We start from the raw sequence: 27,578 nt of genomic DNA, 5'->3' as shown, positions 1-27,578 counted from the left end.
TTTGGTTTCCATATTGAACTCTGAGAGCTATAGTTAGTGACAAGGCTATAAGAAATGTCCTGCTGGGTGTCTTTGCTTTGGATGAAGTGTGATAGAACTTTTAGTTGTTTACAAACCTATAAAATTGCCAGGAATAATGTGAACACTTCTACTTTCATTAGAAAACAAAGGAATTGCTGATTCTTTGAATGAGGATCTCTTTCATTATGAAAGTAGACAGCTATATGGCTGTAGGGAGGCCTTGTCACTACACGTACTCCTTCCAAGGTCATGCAAACCTGGTTGCCCATAACAGGTCCTTTAAACTCAAAAACAAAACCTTTCTATTTTTATTCAGCTCCTTCTAGAATGCCCTAAAAAAAGGTAATGTCAGGTGGCTGCAAGCTCCTTTCAGCTGGTAAACCTGGGATCGGGCAAGGCCAGCTTTATTCAACCAGGCATTTGGGAATGATGGGTGCATATCTCACTAAGAAGTTCCTTTGCTCAAATGCAATCATGTCTCAAGTATTAGGAAGAAAGGGAACTGCTTCAGAGGCTGCTTTTTGGGCAATGCTGCAGCTTGAAGTGGACCACTGCTACTAGGTCAGCTGGATTGATGTTTTTACGTGGCTTATGGAGGACAAAGTCTTTCCAAATTTGCTGGGACTCCAGGAATCTGGCTGGGGCCTTCTGACTGTAGTGAAAGCTTTCTTTCCATGGCAGCTGGATGTAAATGAGAGGTGCCATCCATGGATTAAAAAATACATCAAAGAAAATATTATAAATCAAAAAATCCATTTAAGGAGCTGGGGATTCGGCTCAAGCGGTAATGCGCTCGCCTGGCATGCACGGGGCGCTGGGTTCAATTCTCAGCACCACAAAAAATTAAAAAAAGATGTTGTGTCCACCGAAAACTGAAAAATAAATATTAAAAAATCCTCTCTCTCTCTCCTCTCTCTTTAAAAAAAAATCCATTTAATACATTTCTCCTATCTATCCTACCCTACATCATAGCTTAGGCTAGCCTACCTTAAATGTGTTTAGTACACTTACATTAGCCTACAGTTGGTCAAAATCATCTAACACCAAGTCTGTTTTATAATAAAGTGTTGAACATCTCATGTAAATGAATGTAAGTGAAAACAGAATGTATTGTAAAGTTGAAAACCTAAGCTGAACCATGGGTAAGCCAGGGACCATCTATAAATCTCTGTCACTTTTTTATGGCAGCCCTAGCTGATATACATCCTGAGCACACACTTGGTTTGACCTAGCTGTGTAGTCACATCCTCTTCTGAGTAGGCCCAGCCCTGCTGCCTCCCAGGGGCTATCCACCCTGACCCTAGAGTTTGATGGGTGTCAACCTCTGCTCAACAAGAATCTCTGAAAGTGAGCCGAGGGTGGCCTCACAGGTAATGCCATGCTTGGTAACAGGAGGTTGTCACATAGAGGCGTGAGGACCAGACACATGGGAAACAGTGTCGGCATTTTTCTATCTAGGAGGGAGCTCTGGACATACAGGGGGTATCCAGGGGCTGGGCCCCGTACAGGACATGAAGGGCAGGGTTGGTTCCCACTGCTGCTGTGATCAGAGCAGCTCTCACTGTGTTTTGCATATTGGCCTTTGCATAAGAGTTTGTTAGGGGGAGGGATTCAGCTGCCCAAAAACAAACATTTAAAACCATAAATTTGAATGATCTGTAAGGCCTCTTTACTTCCACACGACTTTATGATTCCTCTCTCACAAAAAGAGAAAAGCAAAAGAGGAGGAGACAAATAAACATAAACTGGAAGCAGGCCTCTCCTGAGAAGGGAAGGCAGCTTGGTGTTTACTTCACATACAATATGTATTCCTTGGTAAAAATCTGTGAAGGCATAGGCTATGCTGTCAAGTGTAACTAAACATGCACCTGGCAAGGCAGGGAAAAATCAGGTTCACCAGAAGCTTGCAATGCTACGCTGCTTCCCTACTGTCAGATTCTGGAGCACAGACTCACAGTAGGATTTTGGTACTCAAGAAATGCATCTTCTATTTTGGGCTCCAAAATAACCAGTTGTAGTCTAGGTAGGTTCATGACCAATATAAAGTGCTCTTTTTAGTGGAGAAAGTGAAAAATACAGGCCAGTTTTAGATAATAATTGCTAATAACATTTACCTTTAACCTAATGATTCCAAAGAATAGTGCTATGAGAAAATGATCTTCCACAAGTCTACTGAAGCAGCTAATAAATGCATGGTAAGGGTGTATTCTCTCCCATATTGATATATTCTGTTGCTAGGAGATGGGTCTGGAACAGAAGTACTAAACTAAACTATTTTGCTTTTACTTTATCGAACCTGGCTTTTTAAGGGGACACATTGCATTTACTGTAGGTGTCAGTGTGAAAAATACCTGTCATTTCTGAAGCTGAAGTCAGAAAACAATTAACTAGGTCACTCAGTATATAATTCCCAGCATTTTACCATCATAGAAAGAGTACATTTGTGAAAATCAGCTGTGCTATGCTGGAAAAGCACTATATTAGGAGGAGAAACTCTAGGATCTTTGCCACCTTGAAAGATGGCTTAACATTGCTCAGCCTTGATTTCACATCTGTAAAATGGATATTTTTTCCATGATTGTCATGGCATATAATTAGATTTGTAAAATTCAATTTTTAAATTTAAAATAAAGCCTATATGTAAGCATCACATTATATATTGTATATAATGTTAAAATAAAACAAAGATAGATTATATAGAGAACTTTCAGGATTAATAAGAAAATATTTTCTGTTTGAATTTTGTACCACAACCATGACAAAGTATTATAATATTATAAAAGTCTGGTTTGAAAATGCCTTATTGCCCATTAAATCAATTTATAAACTTTTCTATTAAATCTTTACATTCACCAAAAACATAATCTTTTATATATATATATACACACTCACACACACACACACACACACACACACACACACACTCTCTCTCTCACACACACATACACATTTTAGTTACAGATGGACACAATACCTTCATTTTATTTATTTTTTATGTGGTGCTGAGGACTGAACCCGGTGCCTCACATGTGCTCTATCACTGAGCCACAACCCCAGCTCCCCCAAATATAATCTTAATTGAACTTCTACTTTTATTCTTCACTTCCTCTATGTCCTAGTGAACACCTAAAACTCCACCTTCCCTGCTTCTTTTCCTTCCTGTGGCTTCTCTCATTCACTGAGACTTTGCAGGCATGGGTGATGACGCGGTGCCTGAACTCACCGTGACCCTTTCACATGCTCATGTATGAAGTCAGCATGAAAACGTGGGACCAGAGGATCCTTCTCTCCATGCACAATTAGGGTCGGGCACTGAACCAGGGGCAGCAAGTGCCGACAGATGTTACCTGAAAGACAAAGAGCATGAGGAATCTGCCGAAGTGTAAAGAGGAAGAACTGAAGCATAACCATTCTGCAAGGTGAGAAAGAAAGAATGCAGAGGCTTCCTGCTACAGTTTGAATCTTGAATGGGCCCACGTATTAATGGCTTGTCACCAGAGAAGTGCCACTAGGGAGTGTGGAACCTTCAGGATGTGGGGCCTTGTGGGAAGACTTTAGGTCACTGCGATCAAGCCTTTGAAGGGTATTGTGGGAACCTTTTGCTCCCTGACTTCTGAGGTAAGCAGTTTTGCTCTGCCACAGACTCCCACCATGATGTGCTGCCTCATCAGAGACCCAAAGTAACTGGGCCCCTCGATCATGGACTGGAAGCTTCAGAACTGTAAGCCCAAACAAACCCTTTCTCTTATAAGTAAATTATCTGAGGTATTTAGTTATAGCAATAGAAAACTGACTAATACACATACCCCTCTTTGGATTTCAGTTTTTCTGCGAAAACAATGGTTTAGATTTGGGGTTCTCTACAGGTCTAATATTCTTAGGGTTTCCTTTTCTATTTTTTTGGTTATTGTTTGGTTTTAAGCTCTACTAGCAAACAAAAAGCTTTGCTTGATTAAATTCATAATTCATGTGAATCAGAAGAAAATCAAACAAAAGGAAATCCTACAACTCTTTATATTACATAGGGAGTGGCCTATCGGCCATGTGCAGGTGCTTGCCCCTCGAAGTCACGTCTCCAGGTGTGTGGGCCTCACAATGAAGTTATGGTCTGTACGCAGGAAATAAGCATCTCTTCATGCTTGTGCCTTGGTGACACCCCTGGTCACCATACCTTGAGAGAACATGAGGATCTAGCTCCTATTCATAACATTTCTGAGGCAATTTGGATAATCTGGGCTGCAGTTCCTGTCTTTCTCTTGACTCTGAAATCTTTTTTTTTAAATTATTATTATTTTTTAGTTGTAGTTGAACACAATACCTCTATCTATTGATTTTTACGTGGTGCTGAGGATCGAACCTAGGGCCTTGCACGTGCGAGGAGAGCGCTCAATCACTAAGCCACAATCCCAGCCCCTGCCTGCCTCTGAAATCTTGATAGCTCTTTAGTCACTTTGAGCTTCAGCCTGAAATAGGAATAATCACAGTTTCCTGGGTTGTTGTGAGGCAAAAAGAGAGCCATATTGAAGGTTCTGGGCATCCATCCCTTTTCCTTCCTTTCTTCTCTGCTCACACAGGCACCACCCACTGCCCTCCTCTTCAGTTGGAGGTAGCTGTCCACCAACTGAGAAAGTGACCTGCTGCCTGGGGAAAGACTTCTCTTGGTCTCTGAAGCCTCCTGCTCCCGTCCCTGGGACAACATGAACCTGCCAACTGTGTAATCAAAAGACAATGACGAATGCCAGTGTCATTGAGTGTTCACTGTGTTTCAAAGCTACTTAAACCACTGCATATTTGTTCAGGCTTTAGAGGAGTTACATGTTTTGACTCACTTTGTACAATTATTTGTAAATTAAGTGCTTTTAAAATAACAAAAATAACAGTCTTTCATGAAATACTCCACTTGTGGTACTATACCATAGGTGAAATGAATTATATCAGCTAATCCCCACAACAACTTTATGAGATAGCTAATCATATGCACAATTCACAGACAGGAAACTGAAGCTCAGACAAGTGAAGTCATCAGCCCAAATCCAACTTAACAGCAAGTCGAGTGGAAAAGCCAGAATTCAAACCTTGGCCTTTCTGACTCCAAAGCTGCACAATTAATCCCTAGTACCCATAAACCTGAGTGTACAGTGATAAGCAAGAGCTCCAGTCAAATTAATTAGTATAGAAGGGAAATAAGTTATGCACAGTATTGTTGTGGATGACTTCTACACTGCTTCAATCTTATGAGGGAGTTATTATTATTTTCAATTGCTCATTTAACTCTGCATTTGGATCTTCCTAACTTTTCATTGCCCTCTTCAATAAAGCATAAAACTGTACATTTCACAATGTAAACCCTTCAGTGGAGAACTGACCATTGTTTCATGGCAATTTTGTTTGTTTTAACAGTGGAGGGAAGTATCTTTCAAGGGCCTGCTTCTATGGTTGGATGCTGTGTTTGATAGGATCATTATAGGGCATGTATTTGCTGTTTCAAACTTAAACCAGAAATGTAACATTTCCAAAAGTCGTTTTCATTGTGAAAATTTTGATATAACAGATGATTCATGCTGTAAATGACTGTCTAATATATTAAATTTGTCCTTCCATCACAAGCATTTGAATGTATTCAAAGATTAAATCTTAGCATTCTATTCTTTTAGCAATTAACAACAACAACAACAACAAAGAGAACAGGCATTCCAAACATAAATAGCTTGCTATAGCTTGGATCTTAAATGTCCCCCAGAAGCCCATGCATTGAAGTCCTGTTTCCCAAAGTGGCACTATTGGTAGGTTGTGGAACCTTTAAAAGGTGGGGTCTAGGGGGAGGTCTTTAGGTCACTGGGGCCTCCCCTCAAAGGGGATTGTAGGACACCATCTATTCCTCTTTTCTTTTTTTCTCCATTTTGCAGCCCTGGGATGACTTAGCTATTCTACCTGCTCCCACTATGATGCGCTGCTTCACCACAGGCCAAAAAGCAAAAGGGCCAGTGACCATGGACCAAAACCTCTAAACCTTTGAGTCAAAATAACCTTTTTCTTTTATTAAGTTGATTATCTCAGTATTTATTTAAGTTACAGAAAGATGACTAACACATATTGGTATAAAAATAGAATAACTCTGAATTTCGGTTAAAGAGCCAATTTTTACTGTTGATGGAAATTTTGTTAATTTTTCGGAACAAAAAAAGGGGGAGACATTTTGTTCATGGCTAAGGTCATATAACTTAGTTCTGAAGATGAGTAAAGAACCACATACTCTCAGCTGGGCATGGTGGTACATACCTGTAACCCCAGTAACTTGAGAGGCTGAGGAAGGAGGATTGCAAGTTCGAGGCCAGACTTGGCAATTTAGTAAGTCCCTAAGCAACTTAGCAAGACCCTGTCTCAAAATTAAAAAAAAAAAAAAAATTAAAAAGGTATGGGGACATAGCTCAGTGGTAAAGTGCCCCTTTGCTAAGTCCCCAGTACCAAACCAAACCAAACTGAATATTTTCTTCCCATACTAATACTGCTGGGATTGAAGCTGGATAGAAATTTCCTCCTTTTTTGTTGCAGGAAGAGGAGATGTATAGTGAGGTGACACATCTAAATGGATAAAAGGGGGAAAATATTGTCTACACCGCAACTTGTTTTCTAATTGCCTAGGCTGGAATTAGAAAATAAAACCAAGGATTCTGGAGAATTCATTTGTCATTATATACACAAAGGAAAAAAGAACAGTCTGCTATTAGAGGCTCAACATTATGAATCTTTACGCAAGCAGTACTGTCTCACGTTTAAAGCAGATTTAGTATGCAAGAGCTTGTACTGTGTATAATATCTAGTGTTCTCTGTTCACATATTTATGTATAAGGATAGTGGGTAAATTCATTAATGGCTGAGGAATGCAGAACATCCAGGAAGAACTCAAGCATCTTCTCATAAGGACGGCCATTAAGCAGTTCATGCAACCTACCATCTGGTAGATGTTTAAACTGTCCTATGCCATCCACCCACTTTTCACAGGTTTTGGCAAGGTAGTCATATCCATACAGGGCTTCTAAAGGCTTCCTTGCTTTTTCGCTCCATTTAGAGACATCTCGGATACCTGAAAAACAGAAGTGTGGAGAAGAATGGAGTCAGACTCACACTAAGGTATTCTTTTTTTTTTTTTTTGGTACCAGAGATTGAAACCAGGGGTGCTTAACCCTGAGCTGCATCCCCAGTTCTTTTTATTTGAGATGGGGGTCTTGCTAAGTTGCTTAGCACCTTACTAAGTTGCTGAGGCTGGCTTTGAACTTGCAATCCTCCTGCCTTAGCCTCTTGAGTTACTGGGATTACAAGTGTGTGCCATCACACCTGGCCTAAGGTATTATCTTTAAATATCACCAGCACAGGCCACCTTGAGCCTCCTGCTCACTGTTCCATCTGCTCGAGAAGGCCTTCCCTGGTAGCTGCATAGCTCAATCTGTGATAGTCAAGCCAAAGGGACTCCATTTTGTTTTGTGACTCCATTTTGTAAAACAACCATGCTAAGTAGAAGGGTCATGATCAGGGCAAGGTGTTCTTTTCCTTTTGCTACAGAAACCTTTAAGAACGTGGAACTACCTAGTGGGGCACTGTTTCTGTAACTGGGGTGATTGGGCTAATTGTGATTGGTTAAGCGTCTGACTGCACTCTCCCGCTTCTGTAACCTGGCTTGCTTGCATTGGCTGGACCCCCAAATGTTCCTTTTGCGGTTTTCAGGCTTATAAGGAGTGCTCTTACAATTGTTCAGGGCTGATCAGGGGAACAGCTTTATGTTCTGGTTAGTCGCCACAGGTGTGCTTCAATAAAGGCTTGATTCAATTATACGTGAGTGGTCTGGAAGTCAGTTTATGAAACCCCAGGACGAAGCTTTAACTATAACAAATCTTCCAGGTCTCCATTCAGATGTCAGCCAGCGCCCCCTCCCCATTAGCAACTGTCACAGCTTTGCACCCTTTTCTGCATTTATGGCTGAATGTCTATCTCCCCATCAGGATATGCACTCCAATGTAAGGGCTTTTGCTTTGTGCCCTGCTGTACACCTGGGGCCTCAGCCTGTGCCTCCCACAAAAAAAGGCCCACAATAAATATTTACCAAGTGAATGAAACTAGACCTGTACCAAGTGCTTTCTCTTAAAAGTAAAAGAAAATACTCCTCTTACTAGGGTTGCCTGGGTAAGAGTGACACTCCAGTTATCCCTCCTGTATGTGGGAGGATTCATTTCAGGATCCCCTGTGGACTTCAAAGTCTGTGGATGCTCAAGTCCCTGATATAAAATGGCATGGTATTACACAGACTCCATCCACATCCTCCTGTACACTTAAACCATCTCCAGACCATTTATGATATCAAATACAATTTAAATGATATATAAATAGTTCTATTGTATTATTTAGGGAATAACGACGAGGAAAAGGGCCTGTCCATGTCCAGTACAGATAGATTTTCCCCCCCACATATTTTCACAGTGGTTGCTCAAATCTACAGATTGAGAACCCATGGATACAGACATGGAGGGCCAGTTCTTTTTGAGAATTGGTACCTCAAGAAACACACAAATTATTAAATTCTATTAGTGAAGAAATAGGGTATAAAAGCAAACTCTAACCCAAAACTATATTACAGGTGATTCATTAGTTGTAATTATTATATGTATTCTATTATTATAATAGCTAAAAACCTTTAAAGTAAATCAACACATGTAATTACTTAGCTCAACCTTTCCCATATTTCTTTAAATGCTGTGATAAAGATTCTAGTGCTCTAGAGCATATGAAATATTGCTTATTGAGAGCTTTCAATATAGTGTTCCTGCTCAAGGATGAACCCAAAAGACAAGATGACACTGAGCAGGGACTCTGGGGATCAAACCCAGTGATACAAACTCACATTTGGTGCCTGACATTTGGTAGGCTCTCAAAGTTTACATAGTGAATGGGAATAACCAAATAGAGGAAAAACTGCTACTTACAACTACAACTGTCTTCTGAGATTCTATTATTGGAGGGTGCCTGTCTTTGCTTCTGCTGATTGGTTTAAATATTCAGAGGGAAGTCAATTCAGAAGGCATTAAGTACAGAGGCCAGGAAAGGCCAAACTGCTTTGCACCATAGTGAAAAGACTTCAGAGGGGGGTAGAGAACCAGCCTGAAAATCCAGAGTGGAGAGAAGATTTAAGAAGAAGGGGAGTTGGGAGAGTGGGGGAAAAAAAGAGAGAGGCTAGCAAGATGATGTGAAGAAGGAGTAAAATGATTCCCTGTAGAGGGGCTGGGGGTGGGTGGCTCAGTGATAGATTATAAGCATGCTCGAGACCCTGGGTTTGATCCCCAGTGTCTCTGCTCAAAATACTAAAAGTTCCCTGTACATACTTCTACTTTGTGCTATCTTGAGGATATACCCTATGAGAGGCCCTTTAATAGTAGAACAACTAGTTTTTTTTTTTTTTTTTTTGGTACCTGGGATTGAACTCAGGGATGCTTAACCACTGAATCACATCCCCAGTCCTTTTTATTTTTGAGGCAGAGTCTTGCCAAGTTGCTGAGGGCCTCGCTAAGTTGCAGAGCCTGACCTTGACCTTGTAATCCTCCTGCTTCAGCCTCCTCAATTGCTGTGATTAGAGGTGCATTCCACAATGCCCAGCCTAGATCTTTCATAAAATGTAATTCTGATGCCTTGATGGAGTTGTAGTAATTCGTGGAAATTATGTATTTAAAGAATGTATGTGAGTTTGCCCACATGAGAAAAAGAAATCCCTGAAAAGAGGGCAGAGGTGACTCTGAAGGCAGAGCTGTCAAGGTGGAAACGAAGCCATTGGGAAGGAGGACCAAATGCAGAGCTTCTCAGTTCACACATGCTGTTTTGTGTGTTTTCAGATTAAGAGTAATATGTCATCATAAGGCTGGGGTTGTGGCTCAGTGGTAGAGCGCTTGCCTACCATGTGCAAGGCCCTGGGTTTGATCCTCAGCACCACATAAAAATAAAAATAAAATAAAGGTATTGTGTCCAACTACAACCAAAAAGATAAATTTTAAAAAAAAGAGTAGTAAGTCATTACTTACAATGTGGTGTCTTTACACAAGACACTCAGCAATTTTGTTTGTGGGCTTATGCCCTAGAGATACTGTCACTCCTAGGTTCAGGAGTTAGTTTGGGAATGTTCACTTCAACAGCTGTATGTTGGAAAAAAAAAAACGAGCTCATACACCTGCCACATCCTCCCACAGCGTCTCTGAATGCAACACAACAGTGACAAGTAACACACTGTAGCTACCAGCTGTAAGCAACTTATAAATGCATGAAACCTAGAAATGCAAAGGGCAATGAAATAAATAAGTTATAGAAGACAATATACAGTATGAAATCAGTTTTGTAAACTTCAAAGACAAACTGCATTGTTTAATAAAAAACATGTGACAAACTGTTTTCACAAAGGCATTGGCAGATTTGTAGGGTTCAGGTGGAGGAAGGAGGTGAACTGGGAGGAAGCACATGGATAAAGGGTATATCCTGGGCTCCACAGTAGGTTCCTGGGTATCATAATTCATACATGTAACATGGGTAGAATATACCTATCAAATATCACATAATAAAAAAAAATCATTTAGAAAAAACAGTTCCTTGTGATGTAAAGGCCAGACTTTTTAGAAAAAAACTGGCAAATGTTCAAGATAAAGATGTTTTTCCTGCTAAAACATCATAAAATAGCAAGAGATCCTTTTAATGAGTTACCTTTAGTAGAAGCAGGCATTTGGAGGGAGAGGTCTCTATGGGAATGTCAAATCTGGGGCAAAGTTTCAGATTCCCAAAGGAAATAGTAACTAACTCTCAGGAGGCAGGGAAATTCAGCTGTAACTGGAGTAAGCCAGATGTTCACATCAAGCACTGTGGTTAAGACACAGCTTGGAAGACAGACTGCCTGGCTGTTAGTCCTTCCTAGCTCTGTGACACTAAGCAAGTTGCTTAACTTCTCTGTGCTACAGGTTTCCTCATCAGAAAAATAAGAATTGTATGCCAGGTGAGCACATTACTGCTTGAGCCATATCCCCAGCCCCCATGTAATAACACTGTGAAATAAAGAATAAATATGTTACTACATGAAATGTGACAACAACAGTGCCTGGCATATAACATGCACTCAAAAATATTCTTTGTATTTTTACATTTATTCAGGAGGAAGCCAGTTCTGTCCCAAAGCATAATTACCACCAAAAATTCAACAGTAATTATGTTTTATAGTTAAGTTCCCAAAATAACCATTTGAATCAAACTGTTTGTTGATCCAAAACAGAACAGAACAAATTTGGCTCTCCAAAGAAACTGATATATTTCCTTTTTTTGAGCATATAATCTGTGCAAAGCACTGGAACTGTAACAAAGAAACTGTTTACTCTTCTTAATTGGTAAATCAATATTGCAAACATTATCTCAGGTCTGCATGTGTTGGTTACTGCCAATATAAACTTGAATGAGATATGGTCTCTGCCTTCAAGAGCAGAGAGCTTAGACACAGCTGCTATAATTCCCCCTTATCCTCAGGAGATATGTGCAAGACCCCTGTGCCTGAAACCAGAGATAGTCCAGAATCCTCTGTATACTATGACTTTTCTTGTACATCCCTACCATAAAAAAGTTTAATTTATAAATTAGGCATAGTAAGAGAACAATGGCAACTTATAAAAAAAATAACAAAAATAACTCTGTACTGTAATAAAATTGCCAGCATTGCTATCCATACTCCGAAGCCACATTAAGTAAAGTAAATCCTTATTGAACACAAACACTGCATCCTTGACATGTGATAACCAAGATGGTTACTAAATGACTTGATGGGCAGGTAGTGCATACAGTGTGTATACACTGGAAAAGGAAAGATTCATGTTCCAGACAGTGGGGCAGAGCAGGACAGAATGGGATTTCATCATTCTATTCAGAATGGCATGCAATTTAAAACTTATGGTATTTATTTCTGAAATTTTCCATTTAATATTTCTAGACCATAGTTGACGAGAGTACCTGAAACCACAGAAAATAAATCTGCAGATAATGGGGACTACTGTATTATAGTGTGTATCATTTAGCAAGATAAGAAACTTAGGAAGAAGAACAGGTCTAAAGAAAGGTTATAAGCTCAATTTTGTTGTATGTGTGTGGGGCAGCCAGGTAAGAAAATAAATGAAAAGTTGAATTATCTAGGATTTAGGAGTTAGGTTAAGACAAGGAAGCCTAAGAGTGAGAAGAGGGCTGTGTGTGATGGCTTCTACATGTAATCCCAGTTACCTGTGAGGCCGAGGCAGGAAGATCATTTGAACCTATAAATTTGAGACCAACATGGGCAACCCCTGCAAGTCAAAAAAAAAAAAAAAAAAAGAAGAAGAAGAAGCAGCTTCAAGAAGGGGGGTGTGATCAGTATTGATACATCATGAGCCCATCTTCAAATGCTGCAGAATGATCAAGGGAAAAAGGCAGCCAGTGTCTAGTGGGTTGGTTTCATGGAAGGCCCTCTGTCTGTTGAACTGGTGGGTCAGAAGTCACCTTGTCACAACGAGAGACTGGTGGGATGAAGAAGTGGCCAAGAAGATGGCCAGGGAGAGAAGCAGAGATACATTAGAGGGTAAAAGTGGTGTGAGGTTGGGAGTTGTATTTTGTGCTCCTAGAAGTCAGAGCCACTGCAATGGTGAACACACACTACAGTGACTGAGGCAAAGGGGTAAAAGGGTGCCAGCGCCCAGGATGAAGGGCTATTGCACAAATATGTGCAAAGTGTTACAGAGTCACGGGGGAAATCACCACCAGGCTAAAGGACTCTGGGAGGCCTTCACAGAGGTGGTGCCCCAGAAGCAAGGCCATGGGGTGAGGACATGTCTGCCGAGGAGGATGTGGTGGGAAGGGGTCAATGCAGCTGGTACATCACAGGTACAAGGGCACAGAGATAAGAAGCAGAGAGCTTGTTTTAGGAATGGCAATTTGTGCAATGCAAGGAATGCACAAGAAGGGCCAGGGAACAGGAGGCAATGAGGCAACAAAGCTGGGTGGGGCCTGACTGGTGGTGAGCCAAGTAGTGTGGCCTTTACTGAAGGATTTTAAGTGGGATGATTAAATGGTCAGATTAATGCCTTGGAAAGGACACCCTCCTGTGGAGGGCAAATTACTAAGGAACAGATCCAGGAACATGGAGGGTCAGGAAGAGAGGAGGGGATAACATGAGCAGTGTTTTGAGCATGGTATCAATGGAATGAAGTCACAGTAAAATGTAGAGGGCAGAGGTGCAGAGCTTTCAAGGGATGACTCTAGGACTGGGCTTAAACATTTAGGCAGATCATCAGCTGACAGTGATTATGGGAAAGAACAAGTGAGCAAGGGTGGAGCACAAGAAAGATCAAGAAATAATGAGTTCAACTTTAGACCAAAGCATACCATATTCTGGAGTGTAAAACTTAGCAAACATAAAAGAACAAAAATCATACAAAGTATATTTTTTGAACCTAATGAAATTAACTAGACACCAATAGCAGAAAGGTAATCTGGGAAACCCCAAATATTTGTAAATTAGAAAATACTCTTCTGGTATGGTTAAAAAAAAAAAGAAAAAGAAAATACTCTTCTAAAAAGCTATGGTGAAGAGACACTAGAAAATACTCTGAACCGAATAAAAATATGGCATATTAAAATCTGTAGGATGCGGCTGGGGTTGTGGCTCAGTTGTAGAGTACTTGCCTTACATATGTGAGGCACTGGGTTTGATCCTCAGCACCACATAAAATGAATAAATAAAATAAAGGTATTGTGTCCATCTACAACTAAAATGAAATAAAACAAGAGAGACTGTAAAGAACTAAGATCGTACAATGGGACACTATCACTGAGTAGCTAACTAAGGCATATGAATTGCAGAAGATCAGAAAAGGCTAGGCCTGTGATAGCCTAATGCAGGGGTCTGTAAACTTTTTCTGTACAGAGCCAGAGAATAAATATATCAGTCTCTGCAGGCCAAGAGGTAAAATCAAAGACATTATGAGGATACTTCAATATGTGAGGATAGAAAATGCCTGATCCATCTAGACCTAACTGCATAGGGTGAACCGTTTGAGGTCCAAAAGAAATATACTCGGGACAAAAAGCTACAAGTCTACAAGGAAGGGTCCTGGTGGTCAGGCTAACAGGTGGAGGTAGCCCAAGTCAGTTTCACTTTTTTCCCCAATAACCTTCAGACCCAGAAGAATCATTCTCTACTCCTGAGAGCCTGGTCATCTCAATTTGGGCAGCTTGCTGGAAGTGGAGCTATTTCATGTCTGAGTGTGTGGTATTTACCAACAATCCCCTCTGTGCCATGGCCACCAGGACAGGCCCTGGGAAGCAATGCTGGGAGTGGAAAAGAAATGGGGAAGGGGTGGAGTGGATCTCCGGCTTGGTCTCCATGACTCACACAGCATTAGCCTCCTTAGTTGAAGCCTGGGCCTTGAAAAAGCATGCGGCAGGCCAGATTTGACCCACATGTCCCCGCTCTAGTGCCCCTAAAAATCGATAAAAGAAGCTTGAAGGACTACCTTAAAAATGCAAATAGCACAGAAACTGTTACAATAAAAATGAAAGTTTCATATTTGAATTCGATGTTCCCTTTTATGCCCACATTATTTTAAATGAGGTTATGAATAACACTTCACACACCTCCTCCTTTTTTCAAGTTCACTACCAGTGGTAGTAAATGTAAATACTGCTTTTCCTTAGACTTTTCCTGAGTCATAGAAGTTTCACTTCTGGAAATAGAAAGTTTTCTATTTTCAGATGGGTTAAATGACACTACTTTTCTGAGCACTTACTATTCTTCCAGCCTTAGAGCCAAGAACTAGAAGTGGATGATATGACTTATCAACACATCAAAATAAGAGATGAGGACAGAAATAAAGATCAGTCATCGCCTGGGGTCGACAGAACCTACCCTGATAAATTCTTTCATCCTCTTCAGTGACATAGGCATTAGCTCCCCAAATCACCATCTTATTGATGTAAGATGGATATTTCGCAGCAGCAAAGAGTGCAGTTATGCCACCGTCACTCCATCCCAGCAGAGAGACCTTCTTAAACTTCAGCGTCTGTGAGAAATACAATGAAAACCACAGCAGAGGTTATTGCTCCTTCCTGCTAAAAGAACCTGAGATTAAAAAATGATCAGAATCAATACAGGGGCTCTGGAGTATCAAGGATGAATCCTAGCTGGGTGCGAGGATAAATGCCTGTAATCCCAGCAACTAAGAATGCTGAGGCAGGAGGACCGCAAGCAACTTAGTGAGACCCTGTATTAAAAGTAAAACTAAAAAGGGCTGGGGTTGTAGGTCAGTGGAAGAGCATCCTTGGGTTCAATCCCCAGTACCAAAAGGAAAAAAAAAAAAAGAAATCCTAGAATCTACTACTTGGTAACAGTGTTTTCTTTCAATTAGTTTGGGTGAAAATATAATTGTCATAGGATTTGAGTACAGCTGTTTTAAATTATGAGGGAATTACATCTTCTGGTTGGATAAAATGTCAAGGGAATAGAATCAATGGAGATCAGCTGTATTTGGATATGACAAATTGCGTATGTGCATGCGTGCGCATGTGCACTCCTTAAACAAGGATTTGAGAGCAATTATATGGATTATAGAGGGGACCTGAGGTTTCTTGGATGAAATGAAGTAGGACATCTGGTGAAGCCACAGACTGCAACTGTGGGAACAGACCACGAGAGATGGGTTGAGAGAGAAGAAGGTTGCAGGTCCTTGGGTGAATTAACCAGGGCATGAATCTGTGTTTGGCAGAGAAAACTGACAAAGATTATGTTTGAGAGATGTTGCCTAGAATTAAAAGTAGAATGACTAAAAATATTAAAGTTAAAAAAAACAAATATTAGTCCAAAATATTTGCTGATGGGATTATATATTAGCATAACTACTAGAGGTAATAATTTGGTACTAACTCATAAACATAAATATTTATATCTTCTACAACCCAGCACATTTCTCCTAAATTTGCATGAAATTCTTGTACACATGTGCCAGGAGATGGGTCCATTAAGTCTGCAACAACCTTGTTTTAAATAGTAAAAAAGTAAGAACCAAAATGTCATGACAACAGAATGCTCAGTGTACTAATGTTTATAATTAAAAAAATGCAACTTAAAAATTAAGTCCTATTGTTATCTACCATTATATAACAGGTGAAGTAAGACACGGTGCATCTATACAGTGAAATACAGTTACTTTCCCTCTTAACTGTGGGGAACACTCCCATACACTTCCAGACTACTGGTAGATGCCTGAAAACAGTGCCAAGCATGCTACATTTTATCCTATACACTCACAGGATACAGGATGGATATACTGGACAAAGGGATGATTCATGTCCCAGGCAGGATGGAGGGGATGGAGCAGAACAGTGCAGGATTTCATCATACTACTCAGAATGGTGTTGAAGTTAAACTTAGGACAGTAAGGTAACTACACATTAACAAGAATAGAAGAAAGAATTTTGAAAGTTTTCGCCATAAAGAAATGATGACTGTTTGACAAGAGATATGTTAAACATGATTTAAAAAATATGCAGTGTATAAAAATCATGTCATCATTAATATTCATATATGTGTGTACACACACATGTGTGTGTGTGTGTGTATTTTTTCCCCCAGTGCTGAGGATCAGATCTAAGGCCTTGAGAATGCTAGGCAAGCACTTTACCACTGAGTTATATCCCCAACCAATATGTACAGTTTCTATATTTTTATGTACCAGTTAAAAAAAATTAAATTGAAATTTTAAAAGAATAAAAAGCAACTTATGACTTATTTCTGGAATTTTCCACTTAATATTTTTGACCAAGTTGACCATGAGTAACTGAAACCATAGAAGTGAAACCATGGGTAAGAGGAGACAAGTGCAGCAGGCACCTATTATAAAACAGATGCAAAAGCATGTTTATTGACATGGAAGTATCTTCTTTGGAAATTGTTCAATGAAAATAGTATGTTAGAAGAACATCAGGAATAGCATGATGCCATCAATACAAAACTGTGTGTTTATATTCATCATAAGACTGGTCAGAAAGACAAAGTCTTAAAGTATTAATAGTGATGTCTCTAAATAGCTTGATTGTGGAGTATTTCTACATTCATCTTTACATCTATTTGAATAATTTGGACTTTCTGTAGCAATCACATGGGGTACAGCATTTGTAGAAAGAAATAACAACAAAAACTGAGCAAAAAAAATGAAGACAGGCCCAGCCACCAACCCTTCCCTGAGCATTTCCCGGACCTACCTTCATCAAATCAACAGCATCTTTTGCATCCCTTTCAAAAAAGTCCACTGGGAAGTCTCTATCTGGGGGTCTGGAATGTCCATATCCTCGAGGATCCCAGGCCACCACAGTGAAGAGGTTCTTATTTAGGCTTTTAAGTTGGGGTGCAAAATCAGTCTCTCCACTTCCTGAAAATAGCCACTTGGTTATGCCCTGGTGAATTCTTTCATTATATGAAACACATCAGAGAGAAAACAGAAGCGATAGCAATTTTAAAACAAAGTAATTAGTGTCTATTCAAAGTAAGCCACAGGAACATAATCAAGAAAGTAGTCTTACAAGGATTGAATCCATTTACCCAGAGGTAGATAGACTTCCTTTCTTAGTAAAGTTCAAACCTGCCTTCGATCGTCCCCTAGTGGACATTCTGAAAAGGACAGGGGCTGGCCTTCATTTAGTCCAGTATTCAGCAACCCCTGCCCCTTTTTTCCTAAAGAATTAATGGAACTATACAGAAATAAACTTATAGCTATGTTATACTTCTAGATTTTTTCTTTTTAAAATAAATGACTTGAAAAATGAGAAAGATCCCAATAAATTCTGTAAACAAATTTGAGATTTGAGTCAAAGTAGAATTCTAAAATTCTGGATTTTTTTTAAAACTAAGATGATTGATTATGAATAGCCCTGAAGATTTTATTTTGTAGTTACAATTAATGCTAAAGTGAAACACTGAAATGGTGGTGGTGGTGGTGGAATAAATCAAGTGGCATCAAAATAATACAAAAGAGTTTATACTAACAAGTAGAACTATGTTTTTTTTTTGGTGGTCCTGGGGATTGAACCCGTGGCCTTGCACATGCCAGGCAATCATTCTACCAGTGAGCTACACACCTAGCCCAGAACTATGTTCTCAAACCCATGGTAGCTTCAACTGGCAGTCCCCAGCTCGATGCAGCCATTCATGGTGTTGTGTGCTCATACCCACTACAGAGTGGAAGGTCGCTACAAAAAGCTCAGTACAGGGGCAGATCACCAATTTACTGGTAAAGTCAGTTTGATTTCTGAGGACTCAGTCTTCAGGCCACAATAAATATTAAACACTTTGCCTGATGAACTAGCTTCATCATGGAGTGTTTCTAGACGGAGCAGGATCACTTAAAATCATCAAAATCCATCATTCTTGGCAAAGCACTGCTTCTTCGAGATCAGGGAAATCATTCAGGAAACCCAGGCCAAAACCAAATTGGTGATTTCCAGCCTAAGTCTACTACTTTGACACTCGGCTTCCCTTATGTCCCTTGGCTGGAGGGACTTCTAGTGCAAACTATTTTGAAGGAGGAGCAGAAGGTAGGGAGATGGGAAAGGGAGCAGGCTAAAAGATCAATTTCAGGAATAATGAGACATTTGTTTTCTGGCAAATATGTATATATTTGAAAACCAAGGCCGGCCACACACACACACACACACACACACATATTATTATTATTATTATTATTTTTAACTAATACATGATACCTGAGTAGCCCATGGGGAAGGGATCAGGATCAGGGGGACAGATAGGAAACTCCCTGTTTTATTTTTAAATTTTGGAAGCATGTTAATGGTTTTACATAAACAAAAATTGGTATGTTTTTGTACCTGGTTAATGATTATTAATACTAAAATAATGGAAATTCTAACCTGGTAAGTTGTTATTGTGACAGATGACTTTAGCTTGACATTGGTTATTAGAATAAATGTCCTCCTTCATTACAATAGCTTAAGAAAAAAAAAGATACTAAATACTAACTAGACAGAGATACCTCACTAGTTACCATGGTACCACATTAGCGGAGGCTTGATCAAATAGAAACATCAATTAATTGACAAGTTTTAGTAATTTATTTTTAGGAGAAAGAAGCAAATCACAAGGAAGTATACATAGGATTATTTAACTAAACCAAGAATAAACAACAATACTAAATCCTATAAAACTAAATTCTAGATGTCCTGGGATCCCTGTGTATCTTCTCTCACTTTCTACATCTAGACTACTGTTCTGTAAAGTGAGATTAAGATCCAGAGGGCTTACTGTGCCTCACATTGAGAGAGGGTAATACGATAATCTAATTTTGATTTTTTAAATTTTATTTATTTATTTTTATGTGGTGCTGAGGATCGAACCCAGGGCCTCACATGTGCTAGATGAGAGCGCTACTGCTGAGCCACAACCCCAGCCCCTAATTTAAAAGGACCTTAAGCTTATTTTTTCTTACTTTTTTTTTGGTGTGTGGGGGAGTGAAACTGGGGATTTAACCCAGGAGCACTTTATCACTGAGCTATACCCCTACCCATTTTAATTTGAGATGGGGTCCTGCTAAGTTGCTGAGGTTGGCATTGTGATCCTTCTGTCTCAGGCTCCCAAAGTTGCCGGGATGATAGGTGTACGTCACCACACCCAGTTCTTATTTCTTTTTCTTTCTTTCTTTCTTTTTTCTTTTTCTTTTTTTTTTTAGAGAGAGAGACAGAGAAATAAAGAATTTTTTTAATATTTATTTTTTAGTTCTTGGCGGACACAACATCTTTGTTGGTATGTGGTGCTGAGGATGGAACCCGGGCCGCACGCATGCCAGGCTTGAGCCACAACCCCAGCCCCCAGCTCTTATTTCTTATTTTAACTGAACTTATCAACCAGAATAGAGAGCATCTGTCCTGGTTTCAGCACTATAAGTCCTACAACCTTGAAAACTTCTTGATGCCAGGAAACTGGGATGGCTAATCACCCACTCACCTTATTTCTTCATCTATTCCTTCCCACACCCTTTCCTTGACCTCTCACCTTTGGTTTCACAGTATAACCATATAGGAAAAAACTGGGTATATAAAGGAATACAAAAAACATGATAGAAAGTTATCTGCTTTTCTAAATCATGCATTTGATTTTAGCAAATATCCCTTAAAACAGTCTGGTAAAGCACTAAAATTAATCAATATTTGGCAACTAGTTTCATGACCCTATCAGAGAGATTATACAGCATGCCAAAGGATTTCATTAAAAATTGTCAGACCCAACATCCCAGGAAGTAGCAGGACTGCATGTTCGCCCTCTCCAGTCTGCTGATAATGCAGGTGAACGCCATTCACAGACACTTTGGCAGAGGTTACTGTTCTGGAAGAAAGAGAAATCCCCAAAGGAAAATTAATTAACACAATATGTTTATCAATTTAATATGATAAGACTGCCCTTTTACAGGCATGAATCAGTTCCAGTACCCCCCTCAAGCTTCTTGGATTATTTTGATTTGTGCCTTAACTTTCCATTCCTAAACAGTGACATGAGTTTGTATCTTCTTTAACAGACTACAAAATCAACCTTATTCATTTTTCAATATACTGCAGCACCCAGCCTGGGGCCCACCCTACACGAGCACTGAAAGGTTTGCTGGATTCAGTGGCTATATGTACAGGCCTAGGGCACATGTCCAGGAGCTAGAAGTCAGTGGTGCCCGTGTGCAGGCTGATGTGGGGCACCAGAGACACAGAACTTGGAACCATTTTCTCCTCCTCAGCAGCTTTACAGCAGCTACCAGGATGTTCAGCAGTATTGGTGGCATTCCTGAGGACAAGACTGATCCCAGGAGTTCCAAGGAAAGGCCCTGGTGATCTCAGGGCATCTGGTGTCATCTGATCAGAAGCAGGAGGGCTCTAATCAGAAACACCCAACTGCACTGACATGGACTTGCTGGTTTTTAAGGTGCTGAAATATTCCTGTGTTGACTAATAAGAAGCCATTTCCATAGGTCCCATTCATGATCCAGCAACTAAATAGACACTAATTGGCACAGGACAAGGCCACCACCAGCATCTGTCCTGCCTGAGGATGTATAGGCTGTACAGGTGTTCTCAGAGGCTCTTCTGGAAGCTCCAGAATAAACTGTCCAAGGATATACACCAGCACAGCACCTACAAGACCCCTGCACCGATTTGCCAGACAGATGACTTAGGACCTGATGGCATACTAGGAGAGGTGCTAGGAGGAGCCACTCCTCTTCTAGTGGACTGTCAATAAAGTAGAATCAACTAATCTTCCTTTTTCTATTACATACTCCTCACCTGACCACTGCCCTTGGTCAAGATGACTGCTCAAATATATGCTTTTGAAAAAAACAAGGTCCTGTTTCTTCTTTCGGTTTCACCTGATTTGCCAACTTCAAGTAAAAACAAAATGCAGGAAAAAAATTTGAATTTTGCTGTATCTAATTGTAACACACACTTGTCTGTAAAATTATGACAGAAATGGGAAATAAGAAGTCCTGATATAAGCTCATTTCAGAAATATCATTAGAGGAGCAACAATCATGCCATGAAGTGGTTTTAGTATAATATGTACTCTGCCAACTTACTTATTATTAACTTCTTATTCCTCTGAGGAATTAATTTTTATTGGTAGGATGGCTTTAGGTATCTTAGGCTCAGGATAAAAACAAATAAATGTACTTTACTAGTAAAGACTCATTTTAGTAAATGGTCATTTATTGGTCATTTATTTGCTCATAGTCTAGAAGGAGAGATGATAAAGACAAAGGATTTACTCTGCAAACCCTCAGGGAGGCAGTTATGACTGAGGAAAAAGGAGCTTTGAGGCACCTGGATGGGATAAAAGTCCTTATTGCTATTTCCTGTGTTGCCTAAATTAAATGAAGCCACTCCCTGAACAGAAATGACTACCATCCGCGCAGCTCACATTAGCAATAATGTGCACCATACCATTATTCCCTTTATTACTCCTGTGCCCTAGAATCTTTAGGAGCTCCCTTTCCTGCAGCGACAAGAACATGCTCATGAAAGTTACATTGCACTGTGAGGATATTATACACGATGAAAGTGCCCTTCCTCACCCTCCTCCATGTGCAAAGCTCATCAGTTTTCAGGACTGGGTGTTGCTGCCTTAAGCTCTCTGCATCTCTGCAGGGCACAGACTCACAGGCTTTTCCTCAGCTTTCATGATCACTCCCAAGTCTCTGCTGCAAAATACAAACAAAACTAACTTCCCTCTGCGCTTGGTAGTATCTATGTTTTGATTCCCCATTCCAAACTTCTCTAATTATTACCATCCCATGTATCTTGGTTACCTAAAAGGAATAGGGAGATAAAACCAGGCCGTCTTGATTTTAGCATAATAGCAACTCAATGTCAGGGAAGAATGTTTAAAGGGAGACAGAGATCATAATCAGGGCTGGGCAGAGGGATCTAAAAGGAGCTTTGGAGATGAACTTCCAAAGATGGGTCAAATTCTGAAAAGAAAATGTGGTGGGAAGGGCATTTCTGGAAGACAAAAATAGTCTGATCAATGGCCCAGGAGCAAGGGACATCTGTGGGGACAAGCTCATGTTCAGCTAGCAAGAATATGAAGGCAGCTCTATGGTGGGGGCCTGCAGCTAGGCTGGGGGAAAGACACTGCCACACTGCTTTGTCTTCAACCACCCTATATGTTGTTGCACCAGAGGGACCTGTACTGTCACATCAGCCCATCCCATGGGGTTAATGGAGTTTGACAAAAACCTTTCATGAATCTCTAAGCTGGAGGAAAAGGAATGAGGACTATTTGTGAACAAAAGCAAATCAATATCAAACATAAGAAAAAGGTTTACTTTTAAAGATAACAGTTACTGCTGGGCATGGTGGCATATACCTATAATCTCCAGTGACTGAGGAGGATGAAGCAGGAGGATCACACATTTGAGGTCAGCCTCAGTCACTTAGTGAAATCCTCAGCAATATAGCAAAACCTGTCTCAAAATTAAAACATATGAACAAACAAACAAAAGGACTGGGAATGTACTCAGTAGTAAAGCACACTCCTGAGTTCCACCCCAATACCGTTAAAAAAAAAAAAAAAAAAGACAACAACAATTATTGTTTACTTTCACAGAAATACAACTGAAATGAGTATAGCACTTTTCTTCCAGCTTATCTTAGAGTTGCAGTCAGGCCTTGGATTAACAGTTATGTATATGTTGTAAGAAATCAGGCCATAAAGACCAGGCCTTCAATGGCCCTGCTGTGTGTTTATTACTTGAACCACATTCAAGATACCAAATTTCCCAAAACTCTCAGGGAGGAAAAAAATAGAAAACTTCAGAAAATTTAGAGACAAAAATTGTAGGCTGTGGGGTATAGCTTAGTGGTAGACCATTTGCCTACTCTTATGCACAAGGCCCTAGGGGTCTTGAACTCACAATCCTCCTGCCTAGGGCCTTTGAATAAACAATAAAGAAAAAAATACTAACCCCTTCCTCTTTGGCTGTCAGTTTGGTTTTTCCACCTCTTCTTCCCTCTTATTAAATTGCATCTCTAACCCAGGTATTCTGAAACGGTTGTGTTGTTTAGAATCACCAGTGGAGATTTAAAAGCATGCCTATAACAATCCTGAAAGACATTCAATAACTCTGTGGCAGTGCCCTGGTTATCTGCTTTCAGAAACATTAAACTCCACCATACCATTCATTCATTCATGCACTTTCTGAACACCAACCTGGTGCTGGGCACTAAAGTTATGCTATCATGTAGTTTGGAGGCTAGCAGATGGGTAAACAGCTGGCCACCAGCATTTACCATGCAGTGTGTGGAGTCTTATGAAAGAGAAGCTGGGGGAGGAGACCCTAGGATGTAGGTGAGAGTCACCAAGTTCAACCCCCTGCACCAACACCTCCATAGCTGCCCACTTGTCCCCACCTCCTTTAAAAAATATTTTTTAGTTGTCAATGGACCTTTATTTTATTTATTTATATGTGTGCTGAAAATCGAACCCAGTGCCTCACACGTGGTAGGCAAGTGCTCTACGACTGAGCCACAACCTCAGCTCCAATCATCCCCTTTTTACAAGAGCATTTCCTGTCTCCTACTACTTCAGTGGAACTAGGGATTGAACCCAGGGGCACTCTGCCATTGAGTCCCATCCCCAGTCCTATTTTGTATTTTATTTAGAGAAGGGTCTCGATGAGTTGCTTAGCGCCTCACCATTGCTGAGGCTGGCTTTGAACTCACGATCCTCCTGCCTCAGCTTCCTGAGCCGCTGGGATTATAGGCATCTGCCACTCTACCTGGCCTCAAACTTCAATTTGAACCATCTCGCAAACTTCTAAATCTGATGCATAGACTAGGCTACAATTCAAATCTTTGGGGTGGAAGCTAGGCATTTTAAAATTTCTTTAGGAGATTCCAATAGGCAACTAAGATTGAGAACAATGTAATGAGTTATTGGAGGGATAATATTATGTTGAACCTAATCTTACCATGGAGGAATCTGAGGATTAGAGAACAAAGTAATTTGCCTACACTGTGGTGCTCTGCCAAACCAAGATGAGCAGCAGAAAGTCTGACCCAGAGCCTCAGCACTTTGCTTTAGAAATAAAAATGGAGGCCACTTAGTAAGATAACAACCTCATTTCAAAAGTCCTAATCATTTATATTCAGCTATTTTATATAAAGTAACCATTAACTACAATGAAGTAATACACTCCCCCAGGGCTTGAATTCAAGTGAATTTCGATTACTTATTTTTACTTCTTTTATATTATCTGTATCATTACTAATTGTACCTACTAAATACCTATATCTATTATGTCCTAGACCTTTTACATCCATTGTTTCAAATCCTCACAAACTGTGCAAGGCAGGAGGCTCAGAGAGGTTAAGTAACTTGGCTACATTAACACAGACAGGAAGTGGTCGTAAGAGAGCTATCTGAACTCCAGAGGCCAAGCTTTCTCTCTAACCTCATGGCTGAACAGAGTCCCCCGCATGGCTCAGGCACAGGGGTAGAACACAGTCTGACTGCCATGCAGGGAGAGGGTGGTGGCAGGCTTCAGGGGAAGGAGGGAATCTGGAACCAGGGCATTATTCCAAGATTGAACTCAGAAAATATTTTTCTTCAGGCAGATTGTTAGATGCTGTAAATTGTTAATATTGTAACTGTACATAACATACAATTTCAGGGAGAAAAGACTTTTTAAATTTTTTTAACTTAATCCAGAAACAAATTTCCTTAATTTATTAAATAAGAGTCAAAGTTCCAAATAGACTTACAAACAAGTTTTTGGCATACAACTGAGTTGCACATTGGACACTGGCTGTTAGAAGCAGTTTTTTTTTTTTTTTTTTTTTTTTTTAAATAGGAGTGCTTTTACCAGTTTCATGGGGCTGTGGCCTTGTTTCAGGGTTAACCAATACCACTGCTCATTTTCTCAGATTACATATCATCAGTTTGCAACTGCATTTATGCACCTGCAGGACAAAATCTGGAGAAACCTGTTTTTCAGAGTTAATTTAGGAAGTGCTACTAGGTTGGCAGGGCCTCTATGTAACCATTAAATAACCTATCAGGACTATGATACTGGTACAATCACAGTAACATTATCTCAATCCTTTTTTGAAAACAGGAATCTGGATACAATGTACATTTTCACTGTTGATTTATACAGCTACATCTACTTTCACGTTTTTCCATCTGTATCAAAATAGTCCTGAATTAATAAAACTAAGCTAAATATGAAACTTAAGTACCAGTTAATTACACAATGAAAATTTTAAAAAGGTGGTCAGATTTACCCTCCTATTTTCTTCTTTGAAATTAATAGTTTCCACATGATATCAAGTAAAATTCTAAATGCCAGGTACCAATCAAACATTTCATTTTTCCCCACAAGTCATTAATGAAATTGACCCCTCAACATTTAACTGCATACATGCATTGTGTGTCTATATGAGTGTGAAATGTATATGTGTAGACATATTATGTAAAGAATACAGTAAAGAAAATTTCAGGTCACTCCATCCATATTTTTCTGCGCAGAATCTCTTGGAACCAGGCACCAGGTCAGAGGTTAATCCAGGTTTTTGTTGTTACTGTTTTATCTGTAAAGGGGACAAGAGGACTAAGAGAAACATGCAGATTTTTGGACCTCTCCACACATGTATTTCAGAATCTCTTAAGAGTGAGGAACCTATGAATATTCATAGGTTCCCAAGATGATTCTCTTGCACATTACAGTTTGAGATATGCAAATTAAAGACTCAGGAGACTTGGGACTCATGACTTAAGCCTGATCAGTTTTATGCCAGCTAATAGGCCCCAGACATATTCAGGCAGATTTCTGATATAAGAAGTAGGAGAAGGCACTCCTGTAATCCCAAGGATTTTGGAGGCAGAGGCAGGAGGATCGCAAGTTCGAGGTCAGCCACTATCAAGACCCTAAGCAATTTAGCAAGACGGTCTCAAAATGAAAAGCTGGGGCTATACCTCAGTGTGACAAAAAATAAAACAAACAAAAAAACCCTAGCAGCACAAGAGATTACTGTTCTCAACCTCACGATGTAAAGTCTAGAAAGAGGAACCGGCTAAGAATAAGGGGCATGGGCTTACAATCTGCTTCCTCACCAGTTAGTTGTGACTAATAGCAAATTTACCTCTCTGGGCCCCCTGCGTCTGCACACAGATGACAGTCTCGTCCCCTAAGTTCCAGAGTCACAGATGTGAGGCCTAGGCACGGTTCAGGCGCTCACGGAGTGCTCCCGGATGCGGGATCTCGGGAAATGAAGGGCCACAAGGAGGCCAGACCTCGCCCACGACCCCCGTCTTTGTAGCCGGGTGCACCTGGGTCAGCGCGCCCCTCCCGCTGCCCCCCAGGGCGCGCAACGCGGGGGTTCCCCGACGGCAGGAGGGCGCCATTACCCGTACGCGGCCTTGCGCCCAGCCGTGGGGTCGTAAATCTTGGGCTTCTGAGGCGAGAAGACCAGCCGCGGTAGCAGCCCGCCTCGGCAGCACAGCCTCACCACCATGTTCCTAAATTGCGCCGCCTCTGGCAACGCGCATGCGCAGGACCTTATGCCCGCCCTGCTAGCCCCGCCCCGTCCGCCACGCCCCCGAGGAGCCCAGCGTGCCGGGCCACACCCCTCTACGCCAGCCTCGCCCAGCTTGCGGTCGCGTCCTGCGCCAACCCGCCATACCCCGCACACAGTCCTTGCCTAGACCCGTCCGAAGTGGGCGAGATTGGATCTTTTCTTAAGGGCTCTCTCTGGCTCACAGGCACGATGTCCCAGTCTATGCCACCTCCTCCTACCTGTTTGCTATAGTGATGACCAAAGCCCCTGGGGAAGTGAGGTCACTGGCCATCCTGCCTTCACCTGGTGGGCACCCAGGCCGAGCTTCCGACAGATTAATTGTTAATTAATTAATTAGTTAATCCCTGCTGCATAGCTGGTGCTAAAGGTGAGATGGAGTACGTTCTCATTGAGGGATGGTGGAA

At 40.7% G+C, this 27,578-nt stretch overlaps 1 protein-coding gene across 2 annotated transcripts in view; it reads right to left on the bottom strand.

Annotated features, from left to right (window-relative positions):
• Bphl (biphenyl hydrolase like) overlaps positions 1-27,125 on the bottom strand; it is a 30,039-nt gene extending 2,914 nt beyond the window's left edge. The window contains exons 1-6 of one of the 2 annotated variants that reach the window (XM_076859134.1): positions 27,005-27,125; positions 20,340-20,440; positions 17,311-17,477; positions 14,960-15,113; positions 6,974-7,105; positions 3,245-3,368 (exon numbers count right to left, since the gene is read on the bottom strand). In XM_076859134.1, coding sequence (XP_076715249.1) covers positions 3,245-3,368; positions 6,974-7,105; positions 14,960-15,113; positions 17,311-17,477; positions 20,340-20,440; positions 27,005-27,111 — 785 coding nt within the window. In that variant the 5' untranslated portion in view covers positions 27,112-27,125. Of the gene's footprint in view, positions 1-3,244; positions 3,369-6,973; positions 7,106-14,959; positions 15,114-17,310; positions 17,478-20,339; positions 20,441-22,169; positions 22,287-27,004 lie in introns of those variants that run through there. The other variant, XM_076859135.1, reaches the window with a different exon arrangement.
• Positions 27,126-27,578: the final 453 nt, after the last annotated feature.

Source organism: Callospermophilus lateralis, chromosome 6 (genome assembly GCF_048772815.1).
Source record: "Callospermophilus lateralis isolate mCalLat2 chromosome 6, mCalLat2.hap1, whole genome shotgun sequence".
Taxonomy (NCBI): Eukaryota; Metazoa; Chordata; class Mammalia; order Rodentia; family Sciuridae; genus Callospermophilus; species Callospermophilus lateralis.
The sequence above is the reverse complement of the archived record's forward strand: the minus strand, read 5'-3'. Positions and strand labels throughout refer to the sequence as shown.